At 55.0% G+C, this 24,368-nt stretch overlaps 2 protein-coding genes across 15 annotated transcripts in view; one reads left to right on the forward strand and one right to left on the reverse strand.

Moving 5' to 3' along the window:
- Positions 1-3,091, forward strand: part of TMEM94 (transmembrane protein 94) — a 49,968-nt gene extending 46,877 nt beyond the window's left edge. For 2 of the 3 annotated variants that reach the window (XM_021415121.1, XM_021415122.1), the window contains one exon: positions 479-551. In XM_021415121.1, coding sequence (XP_021270796.1) covers positions 479-551 — 73 coding nt within the window. Of the gene's footprint in view, positions 1-478 lie in introns of all 3 variants that reach the window. The other variant, XM_021415120.1, reaches the window with a different exon arrangement.
- Positions 3,812-24,368, reverse strand: part of CASKIN2 (CASK interacting protein 2) — a 50,848-nt gene continuing 30,291 nt past the window's right edge. For 9 of the 12 annotated variants that reach the window (XM_021415110.1, XM_021415113.1, XM_021415114.1 and 6 more), the window contains 19 exons: positions 16,029-16,080; positions 14,513-14,610; positions 14,282-14,427; positions 14,074-14,169; positions 13,168-13,298; positions 12,842-12,950; positions 12,587-12,695; positions 12,180-12,274; positions 11,975-12,092; positions 11,553-11,735; positions 10,992-11,113; positions 10,650-10,731; positions 10,441-10,535; positions 10,122-10,232; positions 9,906-10,007; positions 9,547-9,685; positions 7,036-9,204; positions 6,582-6,891; positions 3,812-6,270 (listed from right to left, as the gene is read on the reverse strand). In XM_021415110.1, the coding sequence (XP_021270785.1) occupies positions 6,174-6,270; positions 6,582-6,891; positions 7,036-9,204; positions 9,547-9,685; positions 9,906-10,007; positions 10,122-10,232; positions 10,441-10,535; positions 10,650-10,731; positions 10,992-11,113; positions 11,553-11,735; positions 11,975-12,092; positions 12,180-12,274; positions 12,587-12,695; positions 12,842-12,950; positions 13,168-13,298; positions 14,074-14,169; positions 14,282-14,427; positions 14,513-14,610; positions 16,029-16,080 (4,364 nt within the window). In that variant the 3' untranslated portion in view covers positions 3,812-6,173. The remainder of the gene's footprint in view (positions 6,271-6,581; positions 6,892-7,035; positions 9,205-9,546; positions 9,686-9,905; positions 10,008-10,121; positions 10,233-10,440; positions 10,536-10,649; positions 10,732-10,991; positions 11,114-11,552; positions 11,736-11,974; positions 12,093-12,179; positions 12,275-12,586; positions 12,696-12,841; positions 12,951-13,167; positions 13,299-14,073; positions 14,170-14,281; positions 14,428-14,512; positions 14,611-16,028; positions 16,081-24,368) is intronic. The other 3 variants (XM_021415115.1, XM_021415117.1, XM_021415116.1) reach the window with 3 other exon arrangements.

The following is a 24,368-nucleotide window of genomic DNA, read 5'->3' on the forward strand; positions in this document are numbered from 1 at the left end:
AGGGACAGGAAAGCATTGAATCACAGTAGAGGAAATATGTCTTCACACAGTGCCTGGATTGTGGGACTCATTTCTATGGGAAGTAGCTGAAACCAAGAATTGGCAGGCAAAGTTCTTCCCAGCTGGAGCTGGGAGTTAATGCTAACAAGCATTGATTCAGGAAAGGGAGTTGGTGGGGAAAGGCAGTGGAGATTGCAGAGAATGCTGATGGGGATAGAGCTTCCATTTCTCTTCATGGGAGGGGTTTCTGGACCTTTCTGCGCTGTGTCTGGTGGCCTTGGAGACAGGACTCGATTGGCTGGGGTAGGTGTGAGACCATGGGTTGCTTTCTAGATTTGGCTCTCCTCTCAGTACTGGAGGGTCCTGGCCAGGGAGCTCCCCTGCTTGTCAGGGCTGTGCAGCTCAGGAACTGCAGTGGGGTAGCTCTGCCTTTTGCCTCTCCATGTACTGACTCTGGTCTTTCTCCTGTCTCCTCCAGGGTCCGGGTCCGTTACCAAAAGAGGCAGAAGTTGCAATTTGAAACAAAGCTGGGGATGAATTCTCCATTTTAAACCCTCTCAACTTGAATTCCGTGGGGTCAGGGTCACACAGCAACATCCTGCAAGGGGAGAGCAGCTGCACACAGGCTCAGGAAGTTTCCTTTTCACACATACAAACCAGATGGCCTCTTTGCAAAACTACATCAGCACCTTCCAGGAGGGGCTTGGGCAGAGCCCTGCTATCGGGATCTACCCAATAGCAGGATAGCATACCCGAGGGGGTATGCAGCCCCTCTCTGGCCTGCCAGGGTGCTCTCAAGGGAGCCTGCAAGCACTGGTGGCTGTTCAGGCTGCTCTTCCTTTATTTATTTATTACTAGAGGTTTTTGTTAGTATGATGGTGATGCTGAAATCAGCTGATTCCTTCCCTCTGGGTTAGCAAATTTTTTTTTTTTTTTAACTTGGTAGGAAAATCTTGGGCCAGAAGGGGAGATGCGGGGCTGCTAAGGCAAGAGATTTCTATTGAAACCCATTTTTTTTTTTCCTCTGCCTGCTTTCCTGGATGATGTGTGTGTGCATGCCTGTGCATGCCCTCAGCTACCTTCCTCAGCCATCTCTCCTGCTGCTCTGGGAGTATTGTGGAAATGAGACCTCCAACCCTCACCTGGCACAGGGGGATACTGGGAAGGAGCTCTGGCACCATGCTAGGAAAGCCACCCTCTGCCATGGCCAGGCTGTACCAGCCCTGCCCTCTAGCATTGTTGTTGTAGCTGCTTGCCAACTGTTGAGTGCTTCAAGAGATGAATGGGAGAGGGCTTTAAGAAAGGCTGTCTGAGTTTAACCCTACTTCTGTGGAGCACAGGGAGTTAGGAGGACAGCTCTGCCTGCTTGCATGGCCCAGCTTCCTCCAGCCCAGTCGAACCAGCTCTTGTCTGCTTTAATAGCCCTCAAAGAGGTAGGTTTATAACTGTCCTCGTTTTTGTGAATTGATTTGCTGTTCTGCTTCAGTAAAATGCCTGCTCAAGAGAGCCACAGCAATATTTGTAGCTAGAGATAAAACCTGAGACCTCCCTACCTCTGCCATGGAGTGAGGGAAGTGTCTTTCCATCTACATCCTGCAGTCGTGACTAACGTGGAGCTGATGGGCAGCTCCTTTCCCAGCCTGGAACTGTGCTGCATCCAAAGCACAGGGACCCCACCACCTCCCATCATGCCTTTCTGTACTAGTGCTTGGAAGTCTCTCCCCTCCATGCTTCTCACCACACAACTGTATCCATTTTTCTGGAGATCTCATCTTCATTTGGCAGGGGGAAACATTCCACTGATGGCTACTGCAAACCATGATGTGCCCCCAATGCTGCACACACGCTCCTGAGCTCTGAACAGACCCTAGCTGTACAGGGAGCACTGGTGCTGTTGTGGGCTTACAGTTGGGAGCTACACAGGAGCACATAGGCTTGCCTACCAAAATATTTGCAGGTCATGGAGATGTTGACTCTTTTCCTAGTTCTAAAAACTGGTTAAACCTGACAAATCCTGGCACTGTTTTTGCTTCCAATATTAACACTACAATACACAGCTGCTGTTTCCCTTTGGTGTCCTAGGCTAACAAAAGGCTGCTGGTCCTTCCCTGGCAGGCAGGGAGCTGGCTGGGATCCCCAGCCCTACCTGTTGCTCCACCTTGTCTTCCTTACATTTCAACAAAAACAGGGAGCATGCACAGTGCTTGTCTTTAAGCAATACCCTTCTTGCTGTGGGTCTGGCAGGGGAGCTGAACTGGAGTACAGACAGCCTGTGAGCTCTGGGGACAGAGTGAGGCTGCTGGAAGCCTGGTGTGACTGTCAGGGGGCCTGGACCGTGTTCTGCAGCTGGAGAGGGGCTGCTTAGGCTCTGTGCTGCTGGCAGGGTTGCATGGAATAGGGAACCCGTAGCTCAGAGGGCTGCTCACCTGCAGTGCATTAATACTAGGTCAGCCCTGCTCACCTTTGCTAGCTGAGCTGAGCTCTTTCTTCACTCCTTTCAAGTCTGCAGGGCTGCCTGGCTCAGACAGAACAAGCTGCTTCTTTCAGTCTCGCTTAACTCACTAAATGCCAGCTCCAGATCCACTATCGCTGGCAACTGAGAAATCAGCTTGTCTTTCTGATGCCAGGGCTGGCTGGCAAGTGGGGCACCATCTTCTCCATGGCCAAGTTGAGCTGCAGGCAGAGGCAGCACTGAGCTCCTCTATGCTATGCCTGCAGGGCAGCCTGCTGCCCAGACCTTAGCTCTTGCTCTGTGCCACTGAACTTGTGGGTGACAAAAGACAGCACCTACTAGGACTTCCTGCTGGCCACACCTTCTGCGAGAGGAGGCGCCTCCAAGGTTTCCTTCTCTGGGTGATCACAAAAGTTATTTTCCTGCATCCTCCTTCCTGTGTTAGACTTGGGCAGAGCCAAGGCCACCCTTCCCTCTACCATTGAGGCACCTGAGGACGAGGGTGAATGGCTTCAGGAAGAAGTTTCCTACATCAAGATGTTTTTAAATGGTGTATATTTTATATTAAATTTTTTGGGATGTATGTAAAAATATTTGATTTGTATTAAAACTTGTATTAAAAAAAGAAACAAACCCTAACACACACGCATCCAGTGTATGAACAGCAATAAATGACTGTCTTGGATAATTCACCCAACGAGTGCAGGGGGGAGTCTGCACCCTACCCTGCAAAGCGAGGAGCTACAAGTGTGTGCGGTTGGTCATGCCATAGGGTCACAGTTAATGTAGCTCATCTCTGTTGTAGGGATGCAGCCTGAAAGCTTGGTACTCCCTGGATCTGACCCTGACGCTTTCTGCCAGTTTTTGCTGAGCCTTGGGAAAATGTGCCCAACGCTGTCTGCCTCTCCCACAGAGTAACTTTTCCCTTACCAATTGGTCTCCTGGATCCCAGGTGTGTGCTTGCTGCATGGTCACTGCTGACTGATTTGAATGCAGCAGGCGGTGCAGCCTGTAGCTCAGGATGAGAGGCTGGGGGTGAGAAGCAGGCACCAGGAGCTCTGGAGAAATACACTGTGATGAGGCCTGGACTGCTTGTTCTGCGCAAAGGACCCAAAGCTGGGCAGAGGGACTGGAAGGCAGTGCTCGTCCCCAGTGTGCTCATCACACATTGCTGTCACAATCATAATGCTCAGACTGAACACTAACCTCGCCAGAGGCAACAGCAGATCTCGTATCAGGGAAATAAGAAACCCAGATCTTAAGCATGCAGGGGGCAGGATAAAGCTGCTCCTCAATGGACTTAACAGAGCAGGAGATGAGTTCGTATGATTTGACATGGAGGAGACAACTAGGCAGAACTATAAAAAGGGTAAAATAGGCCCCACTGTTTAATAGAATTTAGTCTTAATCAATGTTAGTGGAAAACAAAACACATTATCAACACAAACAGAGCAGATGGTTTAAAATCTGCTGTCAGTCTAGTGATTACATAGGCGATTTTTTTTGCCTCTGTCTTGCTGCACGGAGCAGGTGCAGGCAGGGTCAGTCCCAGCTGCAGTGTACGTAACTTACACACCATACAGTAGCTTCAAAATAGAGATCTAGAGCTTAAAAAATAGGCATTCTGCAAAAATCAAAGGATTAATTCCCTTATTGACAATGAGAGCAGCATGATGCTGCCCTCACGTGGCTCAGACAGTGACAGCTCCACACCAGCGTCCTCTTATCCCTGACCCCAGAGTACAAGACTTGCAGTTCTGGCTAGTAAATATATATAATAAATCACATTTAGCATATATACATTGGCCTTAACAACAAAAAAATTTACAGTTTATCAGCATCAGAAAAACAAAAAACCCCTGGGTTTGTCCCAGATTGACTCGTGAGAATAAAAAACAGTTTTTAAAGGTTTGTGCAAACCTTTTGATAAAGTGCCACTGGCTGGAGCTATTTTAAAAGCATCATGTCCACGACGTAGCACTTGCCTGCCAGACGTGGTCATTTAAATACACACAACATGATGTATAGAACAGAGCAACCAACTAGCCAGCAGTAAGGTGTCTTAACCACCTCAAACTGACCTCAAGTCCCAGCCAATTCCTTCTTGGGGAATTTTCCATCTTTGCTTCCCAGCCCAGAAGCCACGCTAGCACCTCCTGCCAGGCCATGGTACCATGGCCATGTGGAGGAAGGCCCATGGGAGCAATCTGGGCAGGCTCTGCTCCTCCACGCAGGGCAATGGGCTGTGCAGTCTCGCATTCCCCAAAGGACTGGGGAAACTGCCTCTTTGGCCACTTTCTCCCTTTCCAGTTTGGTTCTGAGTGGGACGTTTTCTAAAAGGGGTAGAAAATTGAGTTTTTTTTTCCCCTTTGTTCGGAATCTTTCTAACAAATGGCACTTCAGCACAATCTTAGGTTCCCTTCTGGTGCTCTGGTGCTTTCATTTGCTTGGCATGCTGAGTGCAAGCCAAGTTCAGGGCTCTTGGTCATATTTAGACATGCACTACTAAACAGATCCTGCAAGAGAAATCTGTCTTCAAGCTATGCAGCCGTTCCTACTTGCTCGGATGCAATGAACTATCATTGCTGTTCCCCTGCTGCAGCCACAGGGCTGTAACTGCATCCAGTGTGTGTGCACAGTAGCTGCTGCTGAGCTGAGTTCACCCCATGCATGTGGGATCACCTCTCTCACTGGGTTTTAGTGCTGCATGGAAGCCAGGTCCCAAATGCTGCTGCTGTGTAACAGCATTCACAGTTGCGTTTGTGCCAGTATCTCCCTGCAGGGAGAGTGTGAATGGGGAAGAGGGAGTAGGAAGAGGGACCACACCCAAAAAGAAGGAAATGAGGGTCAAAAAAAAAAAAACCACAAGCCACCACTAACCATTCTGCTACTTCATCCCTGGAAGCACCAGGGCTGCATTTTGGGTAGGCACAGTGTCACCAGAGGGCAGCCTCCACGGAGCACGCTGCTCCAGACTGGCATAAATGCGTCTGTGTGTGGCATTCAGTGCCACCATCCTCACGACTGAGGGTGCAGGCAGGCGGCCCCCCACATCCCTCAGCTCTGTGGGCAGTGCCAGCCCCATCCTGGGAGGTGTGGGTCCCACTGGGGCTTTCAATCCACTTGCATTACATGTTGCCTGACACTGATGCGTTTGGAAAAGCAACGAATAAAGCAGGAAGGTTCCTTCTCACTCTACAAGCTGCCAAATGAGGACAAGCCCTGTCTTCTTTCAGCTGCTGTCAGGCCCTGCCGGGGCTGGGATCTGCGCAGTAGCCAGCTCCATGGCAGCTGCCCAGGAAGGTCTTTCTTTTGACAGATTGTTGGCAGGGGATAAATAATAAGAAGCAGGACTCAGTGCGGTGAAGAAAGAGAACGGTCCCTTGTGGAGTTTCCTCAGCTCCCTGCAAGGGAGCAAGGGCTCCTCCATGGCCTCCAGGAACACATGTGCAGCCCTCCTGGGCTCTCTCTGATAGTCCAAAGGAAAATGCCCAACTCCCTCGGAAAGCAGCCCACAGTTGCACAGCAGTGGTGACACGAGGCCAGGCAGCTCTCAGTGACACGAGGGGTGAGGAGGGCCATCCACATCCCCAACTGCGGCATGAAGTACAGGGAGGGGGCAGCCGGAGGGACTTCAAGGCACCACTTGGCACTGATCTGCTCTTCCCCCATCATGCTGACAGAGTAGCCAGAGGCAGGAAAGGGAAAGAGGGAACAAGCCTCAGTCCAGCATCGCGTCCAGCTGGTCGGCCAGATCATCAAACATATTGCTGATGTCCTCCAGGATGTTCTTGGCCGAGTGCATGGCCCTGGGGGGGCTGGGGAGGGAACGGAGAGGTGGTTAGAACACAGCCCAAAGGCTCGAGGTGCAAATGGGACAGAGGCAGCCAGGATGAACTGGATCTTCCCAGGCTCAGCTGGATCTCAGCATGCTCGACCCAGTGTGTCACAGGCACGTGCTGTGTGCACGTGGCTGCAGCCTGTGCACAGCCCTGGGGCTGCCTGGGCACCAGCTGCTGCCTGCAGGGCTGCAGGCCCCCAGCCCTCTGCCTGCCCTCACTGAGGGCTCCCCAGTTCCATTCCCAGGAGTCTCACCCCAGTGTTTCCCTCTCCCCTAAAGCCACCTCACCTCTGCACCTCCTCCACTGTCATCTTCTTCTCGGCTGCCTGCAATGTGGTGATGCTGGTGTGCTCCAGCCGCTGCTCGACTTGGGCAGTGCCTGGGGCAGCGGCCAAGGGCTTTGCAAACACCTTGCCTCTTGCCTCCAGTGTCAGCAGACTGGGGCCAGCCAGGGACCCGATCACATCTGGTACTGCCTCAGTGGCTGCCCAGGGAGCAACAGTATGACGAGAGGGCTGCAGGACCTGCTGGTAGATGGTCTTGGGCCCAGAGAACACCAGCTTGGTGGACGCCACCGAAGTGTGCTTGGCAGGGATGTCTGCAAGAGAAGAAGCCTCGTGACATGTGGTGGCACAGGTCCCCCTCACTTGGCTGGTTGGGAACGCCACATGGAGCCACCTGTGGAAGGAGGGAACCTCAGGCCCTGCCACAACCCTATAGACCTCCCCACAAATCCCCATACCTGGAGCAGACATCCTCACCACGGCAGTGCCACCAAGCAGTTCCGTGGGGCTGGGGGTTTTGATGGGGCTCGGTGCCTTCTTAATCCCCTTCTCCAGTGACAAGATGCTCTTCTCTATCTCAGCAATCCTGAACTCTACACTGTCATCATCAAAGGCATCTCCAGCCAGTGCAGCCTGCAGTGCTGGCCCCTGTGTGGTGGGGCCCATGATGCTTACAGCCTGGGCCTGGGCATACTGGGTTGCAGAGCTGGCCCCCACCTCAGCCTGCCCTGCCATGCTGAATGCCTTCAGCACTGCCTGCAGCGGCTCCCGCTCCTTGAAGCGGGGCCGGCGCTTCACTGTGTCCGACTCGGTGAGGTTGAACTCCAGCATGGGCAGCTCCCTGGTGGCAGCGGACACAGCCGGCTCCTTCCCATCAGAGCACAGGGGCTCTGCAGGCTGGGAGCTGGGCTCTGTGTCCTGCACTGCAGTGTCAGCCTTGGAGTGCCCCGCAGGCTTTGGTCGCTGCTTGATGGTTAAGTTGCCTTCTTCTGCAAAGGGGATGCACTCACTGGAACTGTTCTGGGAGGATGAGGAGACCTCTGGCTTGGCCTCTTCCTCTGTGTCTGAACAGACATCTTCCTGCCTGCCCAGCACAGCCTCTGTCATGGGAGTACTGGGCTCACTCAGTGTCCGTCTCCGCGACTTGCTGCTATCAAAGGGGTCCCTGCCAGTGTCAGAGAGCGCAGCGCTGCCAGGATCACAACCGTTGTGGGACCGATCATCCACAGCGGCCCTGGAGAGAGAGTCCTGTGCCACATGCAGTGGTTTTGGGGCCAGCAGAGGTTTGGGTGGGTTCAACCCTGGTGTTTCCTCCAGTGCAGCCACGAGGCTCCTCACTGTCCTGCTGTGGCCGCTGTCACCAGAGCAGGCACCCATGTCAGCCACGTCCTGGGGTACAGAAGGCTGCCGCTCGGGGTCAGGGGGCTGCTCACTGTCCACTTCGAGGGTGGGAGTGCTGGAGACAGAACTGAGACGCTTGGGAGGTGGCGGCGGGGGACCCTTGCGCTTGGCCCGGATGGCAAAGGACTGGCTGCGGGTCACCTTGGCCTCTGTCTGCAGGCAGGCTCGTGGCATCTGGCTGCGGCCTGGCCGCCGCGTCAGGGTGGCATAGGAGCCCAGCATGCTGGTGGGCACCACCTCCTCTTCTTCGTGCTCTCCGTCTGACAGAGCGTAGCGGTTCAGGCTGTGTGACCGCTTCTTGTACTTGGAGCCTTCGCCCCCCTTGTGCTGTTCCTCGGCCTGCCAGGCACTTGGTGCTGTGGCAGCCTTGAGCAGCTCAGCAGGGCTACACTGGCTGTGCAGGTACGAGAAAGCTTTTGGGGCTGATGTTTGCAGGCTGCTCTTCTGCCCAGAGGAGAAGGAGGGGTAGGAGTGTGCCACGGTCTTGGGCTGCTCTGATCCCTGGCTGGAAGGGGCTCTTGGGGATTTTGAGGAGACATGCGGGTACATGAAGAAGTATGGGGCCGCCGCCTTGCTGGGAGTCTGGGGCGGGGTACTAGGGGTGACCACCAGTGTCCCCACAGGGCCAGCAACTTTCTGAGCTGTCAGCCGGGCATACTGATCGGTGCCTTCAGGCAGGTTCCTCTCCTTGGGAGGGCTGCCCCCACTGCCATTGCTGAAGCCATTCAACCCCTCAGGGGAGGTGAGCTTCCCATAGGGCTCAGGGCTGGACTGTCTTGGCACGCTGCCCAGGCTCTCCTTGCTGTGGGGTGGCATGCAGGACTGCCCACTGCTGCTGCTGCTGCTCTCCCCACTGCCCAGGCTCTCCTGTGAGGGGCTGGAGAGATGCTGGGACAGTATGTTGTCCTGTGAGTGTCCTGAGCCCCGGGACCGCACCCCGATGCTCTCCTGGCTCCGTGACATTCCCTGGCTGTTCTTGATGCTGAGCGTCTCATGGCAGCTGTTGGACATGGCTGTCTGGAGCTCGTAGCTGAGCTCGCTGTCCTGGAATGTTGTCATTTTGAGTGTGTTTGGGGACTGGCACTCCCCATTCTCCAGTGACTCAATAGTGACAATGTCCAGGGCACCGGGGACTTTGTGTCTTGTCAGAGTCGCTTCTGCTTGGTTGAGGTTTTTGCAGAGGTCTCTGAGCTTCTTTACAGCCAGCATGATCTTCTTCTGGTGGCCTGGGGGAGAGTTTCAACAGGAAAGGGACATTAGGTTGGCTCCTTCCCTCCAAGGCCTTTGTTTTTCGGCTGAGAACAGCCAAGGTCACACCACCAACCAGGACAAAAGCCTTCAGGTTATCCAGACCCTGCCCACGGGAGGAGATAAACCAGTGCCAACGTCCAACCAGCACAGCCTGACTCCAGCCTGCCCAGGGTAATCCCTGCGGATGGCCAGGAACTGCCCTTTCCAGGTGTGCAGGATGTGCCTGCACTGCCCACCCCATGTGAGGTCAGGACACAGGGACCTGGTCAGGAGACTTGGCTGCCCTGGGTTACCCCAACACTGCCGCAAGAACTCACCCAGCTTGTTGATGCCAATCTCTTGCAGATCCTCCCATGTCAGGTCCATGACAATGGTGATGGAGTCGTAGCCATTGTTTACCAATTTTTTGTGGTACTGTGGCAACCCAATGGCACTGAGCCAATCCATCAGGTCAGCCTGTGAAGAGCATGGAGATGCTGCCATGAGCATCAAGGGATGGGCAGTGCCTTCACCCATCTCCTCCCTGCTCCTGTCTGGGAGGCTGCATTTTTGGGATCTCTCTGGCTGCGTTAAAGCAGGCAGTTTCAGCATTCATTTTCTTACAGCTCCCCCATCCTGTCCTGGGGAAAAGCAGCTCTGAGAAAAGAGGACCAAAGCCGTGGTGCCAGGGACTCACCGGGATATAGCTGGGCAGCCACTCGGCGATACTAAGCTGCCCGATCTCAGTGGAGATCTTCTTCCTGTGGCCTGGTTTGGTCACGCCGATGGCCGTCAGGTCCTAACACAAGCAGAGTGGGGCTATGGTTAGCAGCAGCATGGAAAGCATGGAGCAGTGAGCACCTACAGCCAGCAAGGCAAGGGGTGCTGGCCTGCAGGGAAGGACTTGCCTTACCTCTGGGGTCATGCGACTGATGGTGGGGACATCATAGCCAGCATTGAGGAAGTTGACAGTGTATGACTCCAGCTGGAACTCGCTCAGCCAGTTGTAAATGGCTTCTGCATCCTGGGGAAAGGACATGGCAAAGAGAAGCCTGTGATGGTGGCTGCAGGGGTTGCTTGGGGCACAACAACAGGACATTCTTGAGCAAGACCCACTTGTCCCCAGCATCCCCGAAACTCAGTCCCATCTCCCCAGTGCAGCAATAGCATGGCAGAGAGCCCCAGACACGGCCCTCCAACCCTGCATGCCAGATGCTGACTGGCCTGATTACCTTCCCCTCAAGGAGATGCTCAGGTCGCACGAACTGGTGGGAGAAGACCCTGTCTCCAGGGGGGCAGCTGCTAGGGGTCTGGTGGCCAGGGAGCCCTGGCAGAGAGGACAGGGGAGAGGAGAGCGTCACATGGGGACTTGGACAGCACGCAGCCGCAGGGACAGGGCACAACTGTCCCCAAGGCCCCATGGTGTTGTGACATTCATCACCTGTTGTGGAAGCCAGCTGCTCATTGTGTGGCTCTGATCCCAAAAGGTGCTGCTGGAGGTCATCATCGGTGGAGGGCAGCGGCTGAGGGAGACGAAGAGTGAGGGAGGAAGGACAACCCTCCAGGAGGGCCTTGTCCCTAGGAGCTCCAGCCCCACAGGTGTTTCCCCACAGCAGCAAATACATTTTGGTACAGGATGCTCAGCTTCTTCAGCCTCTGCTTTACCAGGAGGTGCAGAGGGTTACAAGGAAAGTGCTGGGCTCCATCATCATCCTGACTCAGCCTGGATTAACCTGGGGGCAGCCTGGGGAGCAGCATGGGGACAGCAGGGGCTGGCACCTACCCTGGAGTTCTCAGTGAGGATGCTGGTGTTTTGCCCGTTGGTGCCCTCGGTGCTTTGTCCACTGCCGGCACTGCGGATGCTGCCAATGCTGCCCTCACTGCCCACGCTGTTCCTGTCTCCTGCTGCTCAGGATAGGAGGGGACATTGTCAGCAGTGGATAACCAAAAATCATAAAACCATGACACCCAGGAGTAGGGCAAAAAGGTTCCCATGTGACAGCACAATGACAGCAGCGAAACCCAGCCTCCCCAAAGGTCCCTCCAGCCACACATCATGCATCCCCAGTCCCTCCTGGCACACACAGCACAGATAGGGTGGCATGGGCTGGCATGGGACACACAAAAGGGACATGGGAACTTGGTCTGGCAGAAGACATCAGGAGGGAAGGGGCTGCTCTATGGGCTCCCTTAAACTCCCTTTCTCTACAGTTGCTCCCCCACATCTAGCTGCTTCCCTGTCAGGATGTGAAAGGAGAGACTAGCCCCATGTCCCCCATGCAGGCAGGGCTAGGAGCAGGGGAAGTTTCCCCCGTCCTTCTCCCTCCCCAGCTGCACCCCTGACCTGAGCTGTCAGGGCCTGGGGCCGTCCAGGTTAGGGTGAGGTGGCCATAGGGTGCTGGGATGCCTGGGGCTGCCTGCTGCGGACACTCGTCGGGGAGGTGCTGCAGCCCACTGGGGAGTGTCGTGAGGGCCCCAGGGGTGCCCTGGTGCTGATGCGTGAGCGCCATGCGGGGGAGGATCATGCCTGCATTCAAAGACAAAACATGCATGGTCAGACCTTGTGTGGGAGACAGCAAGGGGACACATCTGAATCTCAAATCCCTAAGTGCCACCCCACCAGTCACACAACCTCCTCTGCCCACCAGAATCCTTTCTTTCCCCGCCACCTAGCTAGCTAGGGCTGCAGGGACCTGTCTGTGGGAGGTGCTGGGATGGGTGAGATGGTTTCACATGGGAGACAACACATCCAGGATGGTCACTGACCTGTTCGCTTGCTGATGACTTCAGCAATGGAGGGGGGGAAGTACCCAACGCGATCGGTGCCTTTCTGAATGTCATGGATGTGCCCCTTCCATCGTCCATCCGGATGCTGCTCCAGGACCTGCCGTAGGGAGAGGAGGACGGGGCTGGTACTGCTGGCACTATGGGCAGTGGTAGAGATGGGGGAGGGAGTAGGGAGCAGCCTCACTGTAATGATGTCTCCTGCCCGGACATTGAGAGCAGTTGGGTCATGGAGGTTCCAAAAATCCTTCAAAGCTCGGACCTTCAGGATTCCTGATGCCTCTGAACACAAGGGACAGAGGAAAGAAAGACAGTATCAAAGCACAGCAGGGCAAAGGAGTGGTTTGGAAAAGGCAGGAGGAGAAAAAAAGAGTGAAGAGGGGAGAAGAGAACATTAATACTGCAGGTAGGACTTAGTCACTGGGGATCACCCACACAGAGAATGGGAGCACATGTGATGGGACTGAGCTACTGACACTTGCACCCAGGCTGGTTTAAGACTGTTGGGAGTGTGGGAGCATCAGGCAAGTTCCATTAGGAAGAGGTTCCTCTCGGTGCCAGGCAGGGCCTGGCCGCAAGCAGGTCCCATCTCACCTCTCAGCAGCTGCTTGATGTCTTTGCTGGCGTGTGAGGTGGTAAACTGGTTGACAATGTCCAGTGCTGTCTGGTTGTAGGTGTTCCTGATGTTCACATCAACACCACCCTGCCCGAGGAGGGACACAATTAGTGCCAGAGTCTGCAGCAAGAGCCACCTGGCAGGGGATGGGGGGAGGGAGAGGATGAGAGGGAGGAAGTGGCCAAGCCCCAGGGGTTTGTCCCCCAGTGCAGTCCTGTCGCTGTTGTGCTCACCTCCAGCAGCAACCGCACCACCTCTGTTTTGCCATAGAGCGCGGCCTCGTGCAAGGCTGTGCCTGTCTTCGTCTGCTTATTGATCTCAATTCCAGCCTTCAGCAGCTGCCTGGTAGCGAGGAGGGAAAGGTATAAACAGGAGGACACAGACACAGGGGCCGGGGGATCAGCCGCTTTGCAATGGGAAGGGGGCAATCCTCTGCATTGCTGAGGCTTTAGGAATGAGGAACCAACGCCTGCAACAGGGATCCGAGTTGAGGAGGATGCAAGACTGAAGTCATGATGGTTTTTGGCAATGGGCAGTGCCAGGGCTGTGAGGGGGTTACCTGATGATCTCCTTGTGCCCATTCTTGGCTGCCAGGTGCAGCGGGGTGGTGTAGTTGGGGTCGGTCGCATCTTTGGACTGTCCCTCCAGGAGGGCAACGCACAGATGGCTGTTCAGCAGCAGCTGGGCCACCTGCATAGGCACAGGGTGAGCAGTGGGGTGCAGATGACCCAGTCACAACAAGGGCGGGTCATCACTTGCACTTGCTGTCTTCAGGGCTGGCTCTATGCTCCTTATCCCACCACTTCCATCCATCCCATAGCCTTAGGGCTTGGCTGTGCCTTGGACAGAGCTTGGCTGGGACCACTCTACAGTGAGGGGCTGTAGAAGGTCACCACAGCCAGAAACAGTCTTCCCATAATCAGGCTTTTCAGACCAAGTTGTAAGAAACTCATCTCCCCAAGCCTGGAGTAACTCTCAGCATCTCAAGGTAACCCAAAGTCACAGAGGAGTTATTTTTACTGCCCTGTTTATAGCTGCAGATATCATAGATACTCCAAAAATGGAAATATCCCCATGCACCCCTCCCTGGTGGGGTACAGGACAGCCCTGCTGGCCGCACGTCAGCCCAACCCCACCATGCTGGCTCAGCTGGGGTCTCCTGAGGCATAGGGAGGCTCTGTCCACCCAAGCTGTGCTGGGACTTCAGGCAGCTGAACAGAGCTGGGCACTCCAGGCTGGTGTGGATTAGCAGGCTCAGCTTGTCCTTAAATGGGAGCAAAGCCAGGGTGGGTGGGGGAAAGTTGTGGGTGCTCAGAAGCAAGGATGCCCAGGTTCTCTGTCAGCCTGCTGCTGTCCTGCTGTGAGCAAAACCCATAGCTTGAGGCTTCAGGACCTGGTTTTGCCCAGCCACAAGAAGAGGTGGGTGCTGCCTGCTAGGCTGAGGAATTCATGGCAGAGTGCTCACCTTCAGCCGCCCAAACTCGCAGGCCAGGTCCAGGGGTGTTTTCTTCGCCTTGTTGATGAGGCAGGGGTTGGACTGGTGCTGCAGAAGCATCTCCGACTACGGGGAGCAACGTGGGGGCTCAGCATCACCCTGCTCCTGCATCACCCCCACCCAGAGGGACAGACCCAGTTGAGGTATGTGGCCGTTGCAGGCCCCAACTCCCACTTACCACCTCGTAGTGGCCATACTGCGCTGAAAGGTGCAGTGGGATCTGCCCGTCCAGGGAGGCCATGTTGACGGAGGCAGCAGCACGCAGCAGCACCCGCACCGGCTCCAGGCGCCCCTGCCATGCCGCATAGTGCAGGGGGCGCATCCCTGGGGGCAAATGGGGCTCAGCAGGCCATAGGGCAGCTTAGTGTCTGGTATTGCTCAGAGGGCTAGGCATGAGGTCACCCCTTACCGTTGCTGTCCTTGATGTCCACAGTGGCCTGTGCCTCCAGCAGTAGCGAGATGAGGTCCAGGCTGCCACCCAAGGCTGCATGGTGCAGCGCTGAGAACCTACAGCACAAGGCAGGGTTCAGTTCCCCCCCATGCTGTTCCCATAGCCCCACTTTGCACAGGGACACAGGCTGAGGGTTGGAGCGGTCACTAGGTGGCTCATAACTTTGCCTCTCTTGACTGCTCCAAACACGGCTCAGGGTCAGCCAGGGCCTCAGTTTCCCCACAGCAAAGTGGAGGTAAATGCCCCCGTGCTGTTCCTGTTCTGTCCTTCTGCCCATGACAGCAGGGATGTCAGAAGCCCATGGCACAGCAGGGAAGGCTGCCAGCAATTAATGTGCTCTGTGTCTCAGGGCTGTGAAAGGGGTTTGTTTGCCCAGAGTGCTGCCCCTGTGCTGTCACTTGCAGGGCCACAGCCAAAAATGGGGTCCTTACACCACTGAGGGAGCTTTGAGTGGCTCAGAAGCATCTCAGCCTAACATCCCTGGGTCTCTGGGCAACACAGGAGGGATGTGCTGACCACAGCAAAGAGCTGCTTCCTCCTCCAGCACAGCCACACTGAAACCTCCAAAACAAGGGTACGGATGGGAGGAAATCCCCCTGGCCATCCCTGCAGGGGCTTTTTATAAACCAAACACCGCATGTGGTCCTCCAACGGCGAACAGAGCCTTTTATGCACCAGCAGCCCTCCTGGAGCTGCCTGAACATGAGCCCTGTGCCTTATCAGAATTAGATCTACTTCTACTATTAGATTTTTTTTCTATTAAGCTCTATCTGCATACTATTATTTTAAGACGGCCACCCTTTTCAACCTCCTCTTGGCCTGCTAGCACTGACACCTCCTCCTACAGAATCCTTGAAAAGAAAACACATTGAAATTAGGTACAACAACAATACTTAAACCAATGCTACTAGTTGATGGATCAGAGTTAACTCAATAAGAATAATATGCTTATTTATTTCACAGGCCTCTGTGGTTTCCTTAACTCTCGGTACCCAGCTTATTAAGTGCTTAGATTTTGGAAGTGATGAGCTGTACAAATATGCTGTGGTCACTTAGCAACCTCATCTTTTCCTTCTTTAACCCCCCTAGATACAGGGATTTTGCTTTTGGGACGTTAAATATGTACACAAGCATGTGCTTGTGCTGTGGCTGGCTGGACGATGCTCCTCAGCATGTTACCCACTCAGGACACCACCAGAACACATTTCAGCCTCAGCCCTACAAAAGGGAATGCAGAAGAGCTCAGATCCACCCAGGCTTTCGTCTGCCTCTGTAGGGCTTGCACTGGCTCCATAAAGTAGCACTGTCTTGAGATACTGCTGTGTTTTCAAGGCTCAGCAGTTAACTTTGAAAACTTCACAATACCCACACAGAAGCAAGAGGGCATTGAGGAGAGCTGCCCCAAGGAAACCCTTCCCTTCCTCTCTGAAAGTGCTGAGGCAACCAGCAGCCTCATGGGGTGGGGAGCACTCACCCATCCGCATCCTGGTAGTTCACATTCAGGCGCTTGGCAGATCCCAGGAGCTCTGCAGAGACAAGAGATGAAAGTCAAGGCCACAGGCAGAGTCCCTGCAGTTGAACAGGACACCCACCAGGACCCACATCCCATGCCACACTGACCTCCCAGTGTGCAGAACAGTGCCTGCCCCATCCCCGCGATGTCTCCCCTCTCTTGCTCCACGTTCACCTCCACAATTCACCTTCACGGACTCTCCCTCCACCATGCTGAGCCCATTCTAGCTCAGATCCATTCCCCTCTGTCCTTCCTGCCTCATCTCTGTGCACCCCCAAGGCCCTGGGATGGGTTGCACCCTGCAGCTCCTACCACTCAGTGTGGGATGGTGCTTCCCTCCCCTTTATAAGCAGCAGTGCCCTAGAAGCGCTGAGCAGGGCCATTTCGCCCCCCACTCACTGTCCTTGCCTGCCAAGGCCAGGCCCAAAGCCCACACAAACGGCATTTTTATGGCGCAGTCAGAACCTGAAGCCTCTGGCCGTGAATGCCAGGATTGTGCCACCACAACCATCCCACCCCCTGCCCGTCCCTCCCCACTCTTCATGGCTACGGAGCAGCAGAGGACGCTCACCCCACCCTGGTCCCAGGCTTGAGTATGCGCCCCAGCTCCCCACTCCTTCCCGCAATTAATTCGAATGAATTCTTTCCTCCCACACAGAGAGGACGTTGTATTCTCCATCGAGGGGCTGACAGAGGATTAACATCTCTGGAATTCATGTGCTAAAGTAAAATGGGAAAGAAAGGGAAAGGTATGCAGGGGCCAAGAAATGAGGCCACTCCTCTGCTTTTCCAGGCAGAACTATTGCTGATGAGCCGGGTTTAAATGCTTTGAAAGATTTCTGTGCTGTTCCCTATGAAAAAGAGTCTGACAACTGGGCTTCAGCTCGGGCTGAAGCAGCTCAAGCCCCACTGAAATCAGATGGGGTCCTAGGGAAGGAGCATCCTTCCTTGCAGCCAAGCAGACTGGGAGACATGCAGCCCCTCTGCCAGAAACCAGGGCTGAAAAGGGGAAGGCACGTTCATCATGCAAATGCATAATTAAAAGGAAGCCAAATAATGTGGGGTCAATCCAACCATGGCACTGTGATGTGGCAGCTGGATCCTTCCCAGATGCATCACCTCCTTTGGGACTGAACTGGGGCTGGAGTACCCACAGGCCTGGCCAACATGCTCCTGGGCACATGCTCACCTCCATAAAGGCTTAATCTGGACCAAGACCACAAAAGCACAGAACGGACACTGAAATGCAGAAAGCCCTGCTGGAGAGAATTTCAGCGAAAAGGACAGCTCTGCCCTTCCCAAAGGTTAACTCTAGAGACGTGTCCTCCATGCTTAGCCCCGTGCTCCTCCCGAGGGTCCCGCTGACCCCATCCTACACCCAATGCACTCACCTGCTCATGCCCAGGCTGGACAGGGCTTGGCAGCACTGACCAGGGCTGAGCAAGGCCTTGAGGGAAGGCAGCTAGCTCCTGTGCAGCATCTTGCCACCAAGTGGCAGGCAGGAAACACCTCCAGAGAGCTCCAGAAAATTGCTCACAAGTGCAGGGCCCACATACTCATCAGGATATGGCCATGGCAAAGGCTCCACTCTGATACTGTGCCACAACCCTCATAGCTAATTGCTCCACCCCAGCTGGGGGAATGTACTGCTTCTCGGCATTTTGGATTCCTGGTCACAGCAGTTTCCAGCCCTGCATCACTGGTGGGGAGGGAGCTGGCTCTAAGGCACTTGGCAGGGAGAGCTGGGGCCGCATGTTCCCATAAACGTGTTGCAAAGCAGCTCACCAGCAGCTCACCCATGCAGTGTGCTGCTGCCCCATGCCTCAGTTTCCCCATGGGGATGGACTGCCTCCATTCCATGGGGTTGTACTGTGTGGCACGGGGACATCCAAGGGGGCATTCTGCCAGGGCAGGTACCTCACAGCACCACTGGCACCCGGTCTGGCACAAACCCATATTTAACTCCCTGGGGCACTTGCCCAGTGCTGTCTGTGTGGAGTCAGGCTTGCCCTTGCCCAGCACTGCCGGCACCCCCTGCACCAGCACTCTGGGCTCCATGAGTCACTCATGACTTTCACCTCACCTCTGTGGGGACACCTGCCGTCCCCTCAAGCACCACAGTAGAGATGAACATGGTCCCTCTGGAGCACTGAACCATTTGTTGGTTGCTTGCAGAGAAGGAGATGCTCACCTTGCTTGGGTTTGGCTGGGGATCAGGACAGACCTTATACCTCTCAAGGAAATGTGGCATGAAGAGGTGACATCCATCCATCCGTCCTCTGCAGAAATGATCCCCTTCCTGCCATGCCTCCATCCACAGGCATGTCCGCCACGGCCACCCACACCCAGCTCCTCCCAGCACAGCTGCCCAGCACAAACCTGCTATTTAAAGTGCTGTTTCCCAACAGGTTAGGAAGAGATTTGCCCACTTTGATAGGGAAGGAACTCGACCACAGAGACATAAAGAAACGCAGCCAAAGCCACCCAGCAAGCTTGGGACAGAGGCTGTGTGAGAGCAAAGCCTCCCGACCCCACAGACACCAGCCTGCACCTCAAACGCTGAGCCCAGTGCTGGACTCAGCTTCCCTGGCAGGAAGAAGCCACCCAGCTGTCCCTGCGGATGGTGAGAGAAGCCTCCCAAACTCAGGTATAAGATGCACCAGACCCAGCCCTGCAGGCTGCACAGTACCCAGTGCAAACAAGCACTGCTCCCAGTTTCAGCCCCAGATCCAGCTGGAATAACCCCCTTGGGCACTCTTGTGCTATGACTGCACTGAAGGAGCTGAAGTCCCATTTCTGAGCAGACAGCAGAGGCCCAAAGTTTCTGCCTTCCTCCGTGGTTTGCTCTGGGGGACCCACAGATACTGATGGGCAAAGGCAAGCGTGTGGGAGCATGGCAGCAGGATCATGGTATCACCTGGGAGACTTTTACCTTCTTTGGTATTTCACAGGGAAAATCCAACAATTAAGTATTTTAAAGAGGTCGGAAACAGCAGGGGCAGCGCCTCCACACAGCACAGCCCCAGCCATCTGCAGGGACCTCTGGCCAGACCCCCAGTTTCCCCCTTGCTGTTTCCCCCCAAGCAAAGCAGGAAAAAACAAGCAGCTTGTTCAAAGCAAACACTCCCAGAACAATGAAAGGAAAAAAGTAAAGTCGGAAGCCCTGTCCCCATCTGTGCCGCTAAGAAGGTGGAGCTCTTGCCTCTCTACTCCCAAGAATTCATGGTCTCAGAGGAGATGAATGGGGCCAGGACCAAGGAGAGGAAGCAATGAAAAAGAATCCCTTTGAAAAGATGTGTCTGGAGTCACCTTTTTCCTTGCAAAAGAAAACCATGTGCTCCTGCTGCAGGTTTCAGAACCCAGAAAGACATCAGTAGGATGAAGGGGGCTCACTCCATCTCCTTCTGCTACCTTGGGGTTTGCACCAGTGCAAGACCGTCCCCCCTGAGCACCAAGGTGCCTATAGCCCCATGGCTGAGATCTGACGTGCTGCAACCAACTGGGAGCTCCCCTTCCCATGAAGCTGAAATCTTCGCTCCACATCCCCCAGCCCGTCAGGCTGGAAACATATGCTAAAGACTTTGGGTGGGGGAAGCCAGGCAGCTCATTCAGAGATATGGAGGCTCCTTTCCCAGCTGGCTGGGGAAATGCGTTACCGGGAAGTGAAGTCATGGTCCCGGCTGGGATCTTGCTATTTCGCTCTGCAGGATGTGAATTCAGAGGAGCTGTATTTGCTGAGGGAAGAGGTGGAGCCTTTTCCATTTCCCCCATCCTTCCGAAGGGACAGTACACCTTCTGCAGCAGGAAGAGATGGGGCGATAGAGGGGGGGCCAGCAGCCAAGTGTGGCTTCTGCAGCCGCCCTGGAAAGGACAGAGGTGAGCACCACCTGTGCCAGAGGTAACACACTGGAAACTCCATGGGGCTGAGGTCACATATGGGGCTGCAAGATGCAGGCATCAGCAAAAATATTTACTCTGGCATTAACAATGTGCTTTGGCTCCTGTTCAGCTGGTCCAGTAAGAACTCCCCTGGAAGCCGGGGAAAGGGCTGTCAATCCCCGTGTGCCCAGGCAAAGGGGCTGCAGCAACATCCTCAGCTTTTTCAATAATGTGATGCCAAGAAAATGGTAAATTGTAATCTGTGGAGAATGCTGAACTGATCATTGAGGACAGAAATAATACAAAGGGCCTTAGAGAGATTGGGAAGGCAGCAGGGAACAAACAGGCAAATTCAACTTGGGAAAACTGCGAAGTATAGCATCTGGGGAAAAATGATCTGACAGGCAGACATTCAATGGAAAGAAAAAAGGGTGGAAGCAGGATGTGGAAGACCGTGCAAGCAATGTGCACGTCAGCACAAAGGGAGCCAGAGCAAGGAGAACAACCCCAATAATAACACCAGGCAGTCCTGCATGGGGCAACCCCCTTCTTCAGGTGCCTCCATGTGCCCCCTCCAGAGCCAGTGCATGCCCGTGGGCATTGGTGCCAGACATGCGAGGTAAGCGCCAGGAGCAGCAGCCGAAGGGCTTGTCCTGCACAGGAGGATTAAGGCAGGTGAGGGTGGGCAGGGTCACAGCAACCCACCTACACCTGGCGAGCTTTGACACTCCAAAGGAGCACGTAACTATTTCATGGTTCTAATGACAGCCCCACATAAAATACAGCGCAGTCAAGAGTGGCCAACAAAAACCTGTGAGTTCAAGGGACTGAAGCAAGGATCCAAAGCTACAGCAACAGTAAACTGTGCAACTCCTGGGGATAGCAGGGCCAGGCTGAGGCTGGGGTACCAGGCTGATGCTGCCTGAAGGTGCTCTGTCCCCATCTGCCCCAGTTCAGAAACCACAGAGACTCTGCTGTCCCTTGCACATGGCAGCTGGCATTAGGGACTTGCTCCAGCCAGTAGAGCCGGTCCTCAAAGCACGCAGCAGTGGCTGGAAATCCTGTGACTTCCTCACCCTTTGGCCTCAGGGAAGTGGCTGTACGCCTGGAGCAGGAGCTGCCAGGGTAGATAGAACTGCTGTCCCCACCCTGTATGTTTTCTAATCTGGGCAAGACACACACAGGATGGGAGGGGAGGCACCAGGAGGTGAAGCCATTCACTCAAGGTCACCCAGAAAGGCCATGGGTTAAGTCACCACTCTGAATCAAGGCTCTGCCCCAGCACTGAAGTGGCCTCAAACTGAATTTTCCCCTTCTGCCAGCTCGCTGCTCCAGTTAATGAACCATCCGCAGCTGAGAACTCCAGAACCTCAAACTGCTGCTCCCAGCTTGTGGCTGTGCGGATGGGGTTTGAAGTCACAAGTGTTTAAAAATACCTTGCAGGTGACTTTTCTAAACTCTGACCCGTGAGCAGGTGCTGCTGCCAGCCAGCCCCACTCATGAACACACCGGCAGATCCCCCGGGATGCGCGGCTTTGGCTGGGCAGGGGATGAGGAAGACAGCAGACACTTTCAGGGGACCAGTTTTCCATCTTTATGAGACAAGGATCCCCTGTCCCGAGGGGATGCTGCCTCTCCAGTGTAGCCAAGACCAAAGTAGAGGCGCTCTGCTTCCCGCAGCCACCTTGCAGCACACATGCAGAACACCACAGATACGGCTCGATCTGAGTCACAACCTGACCTAAGCAGCTCCAGCAAACCTTTTTCTTCCCCCCTGGACAGAGCTGACACATGGCCTCCAGACCCGGGGATGCTGGCTGAGCAACACTCAGCCCTAGCTCCTGCAAGAGCCAGTGCTGCAGCTGGTGATGGCATCTGTGTTGGGACAGCGCAATGGGATCTTATCAAACACCGACAGCTCCACATTCCCACACAGCAGGGGACGATGTGGATTGCAAACTCCATCTCAGACAATGGAAAGGGCAAGTCAGGAAAGGCTTGGGTACAGGAGACACCAATCCCTCCTTGCTGTCCCATCCCCTTTTGCGAGGTCACAGCAGGAAGGGGAACGGAGAGATCTGTCCCTGCCGGCACAGGCAGAGTTTCTTCCAGTCTGGAACAAGCAGCCCAAGAGGACTCCTCTCTGCTCTCCTTATCCCTGCCACAGGAGAGGTAAGACAGCTGCCTCGCTGTGTCACAGGGCTGTGGTGCCTTCACCAAGCTGCAGGTCCCCAGATGCCATACGTTGTGGGGCAGGCATCTTCCTGTCCCCATGATGGAACAGGAACATACATCAGGGGCACTGCATCCACCCTGCCGTGGGCCTCAGCGGCTGCTGAGTTATTCTGGGCCCCGCATTCCTGACCCCCTGTACCACAGCTGCTCAGGGGCCATGGGTTCCTCACATCGCCCAGCCCAGGTTCGTGGCCCCATGGCTGTTCCAGAGACCGCCGGCAGATGCTCAGAACCAGCTGGGGACAAGGGCGACACAGAGCAGCCCTGTCCCCTGCTACATACTGCATAAGGGCCAACCTACACCAGGGTCAGGGATTGTCCCCTTGGTTCCATCACCCTCCCTTGGTGCTTCCCACACCCCAACACAACTGAGCGGTGCTGGGCCACAAGCCAAGGCCTGCCTGGTCCCTGGACCCCTGCCAGGAACCTGATCTGTTTATGCCTTCCCAGCACAGCGGGTGCGTGTCAGGAACGGCCCTGGCAAGCCCAAGTTGGCAGCAAAGGCAGGACCTGGGAGCCGAGCACAGAAACCCCACCTGCTGCCTCACAGCATCCCCCAGAGGGAGTGGTGAGGAGGAAAAGGGAGTGTGAAGGGGGAAAAAGGGTCACACCAGCTCATTTTCATAGGAAAAGGCACCACACTGAACCAGCCCACCCTCCTCACCATGGGGCTTACATGCACTCTAGCCAGGAAAACATCCAGGGTTGCATTCAGCATGAATTTGGCCATAAAAAGGCATCGGTGTTCACAGCAGGGTGCAATGGTATGGAGCAGAGCCATAACTTGCAGGGGGCAGAGCTGGAAACCCCCATTCACGCCAGGCTCACGTGCAGTCCAGCATACACTCCTACATATAACCATAGAGACAGATGCCGCATCGGGGAGCACTGCCTCAGGGGAATGCAAGAGGTAGCAGGGTTCCTCCCTGGGGCCGGGCAAGTTTGGGGACCCCTCAAAGGGGTCCAGAGGCAGCTGAGCATTGCATGGCCACATCTCACCAGCCTTGGTTAAGGCAAGTGCACCACACACTCCTTACACCTTCACAGGAGAATAAAAATGCCATCAGGGCAGCACAGCCACAGGGATGTCCCTATAATCACTCTGCTATGGGGTTCAGCCATGTACCTCTGTCACAGAGCTAGGCTACAAGTAAGGACAGTGTCAATCACACCTCCTTGCTTGGCCAGAGCTCAGCCCTGCTCTGGGACATGGCTTAGTTAACAAGCAAACGTCCGGGGCAGCTCAGATCCCTACCGGCTGCCGGGACGTTGCTGACTTCCCAGTGCCGCACAGCCTCTTCCACTAGCAAGGAGGTACATTCCCCTTCTTTTTAAACTGACAGAATAACCAGGAGCTTGTTTGAGGAAGACAGGAGCAGCTCTTCCCTTCACACCAGTCTGAACAATACCAAACCTGAGGTATTTCAGGCCAACCAGACTACCCTGGGCTTGTGCCCAGAGCAATCCCAACTGCCCTACGCTGCTGGCAATCATTAGGCACTGCAGAGGACTCGAGTCCTCTCCAGAGTCCTCTCTTCTGGAGGCTGTTGAGGCCAGCAGCGCACACGTGGCCTTACTGCAGCATGGTGTGACCCAGCCCGCACCGTCTGGGGTGGCAGTGGAGAGGCCCTGAAGAGGTGGGGAAAGGTCCAGGGATTCCTAGTCCATGCTCTCCCTATGGGTGCTTAACCCAATTCAGCCCAAGCCTGAAAACCCTCTTATCTACACCTGTCCTTGCCAAAGGATGAGACCAAGACCTGAGCTAGGCTGCTGGAGGGAAAGAGAGGAAGGACAGGAGCTGGGGAAGACCTTGAGACCGATGCTCCAAGAGGACAAAAGCCATCTGCAAAATGGAAAGCTCAAGCCACCCCATGCTGTCCTTACTGCCAGTGTACACATGGCCACCTCCTCACTGGTCACGAGGTCTGTGCTACAGAGTCCCTGTGCACAGAGACAGAAATGCCAAGGTGTGTAATGTGACTGCCATCACCGGCAGTGCTCGTGGTGAAAGGCAGCACTATGAAATCCCCAGAGTTTTCACAGCCCATGGCACAGATGCCAGCAGGGTTGGCTCGTTCTCTGCTCCTGAGCACAGCAAGGGGAACACGTGCTCTCTTCCCACATTTGGCTGGGGCCTTGTGGGGAAGCTGTGCCAGCACTGGCAGGGCTTTGAGGAAGCACACCCAG

Source organism: Numida meleagris, chromosome 17, assembly GCF_002078875.1.
Source record: "Numida meleagris isolate 19003 breed g44 Domestic line chromosome 17, NumMel1.0, whole genome shotgun sequence".
Taxonomy (NCBI): Eukaryota; Metazoa; Chordata; class Aves; order Galliformes; family Numididae; genus Numida; species Numida meleagris.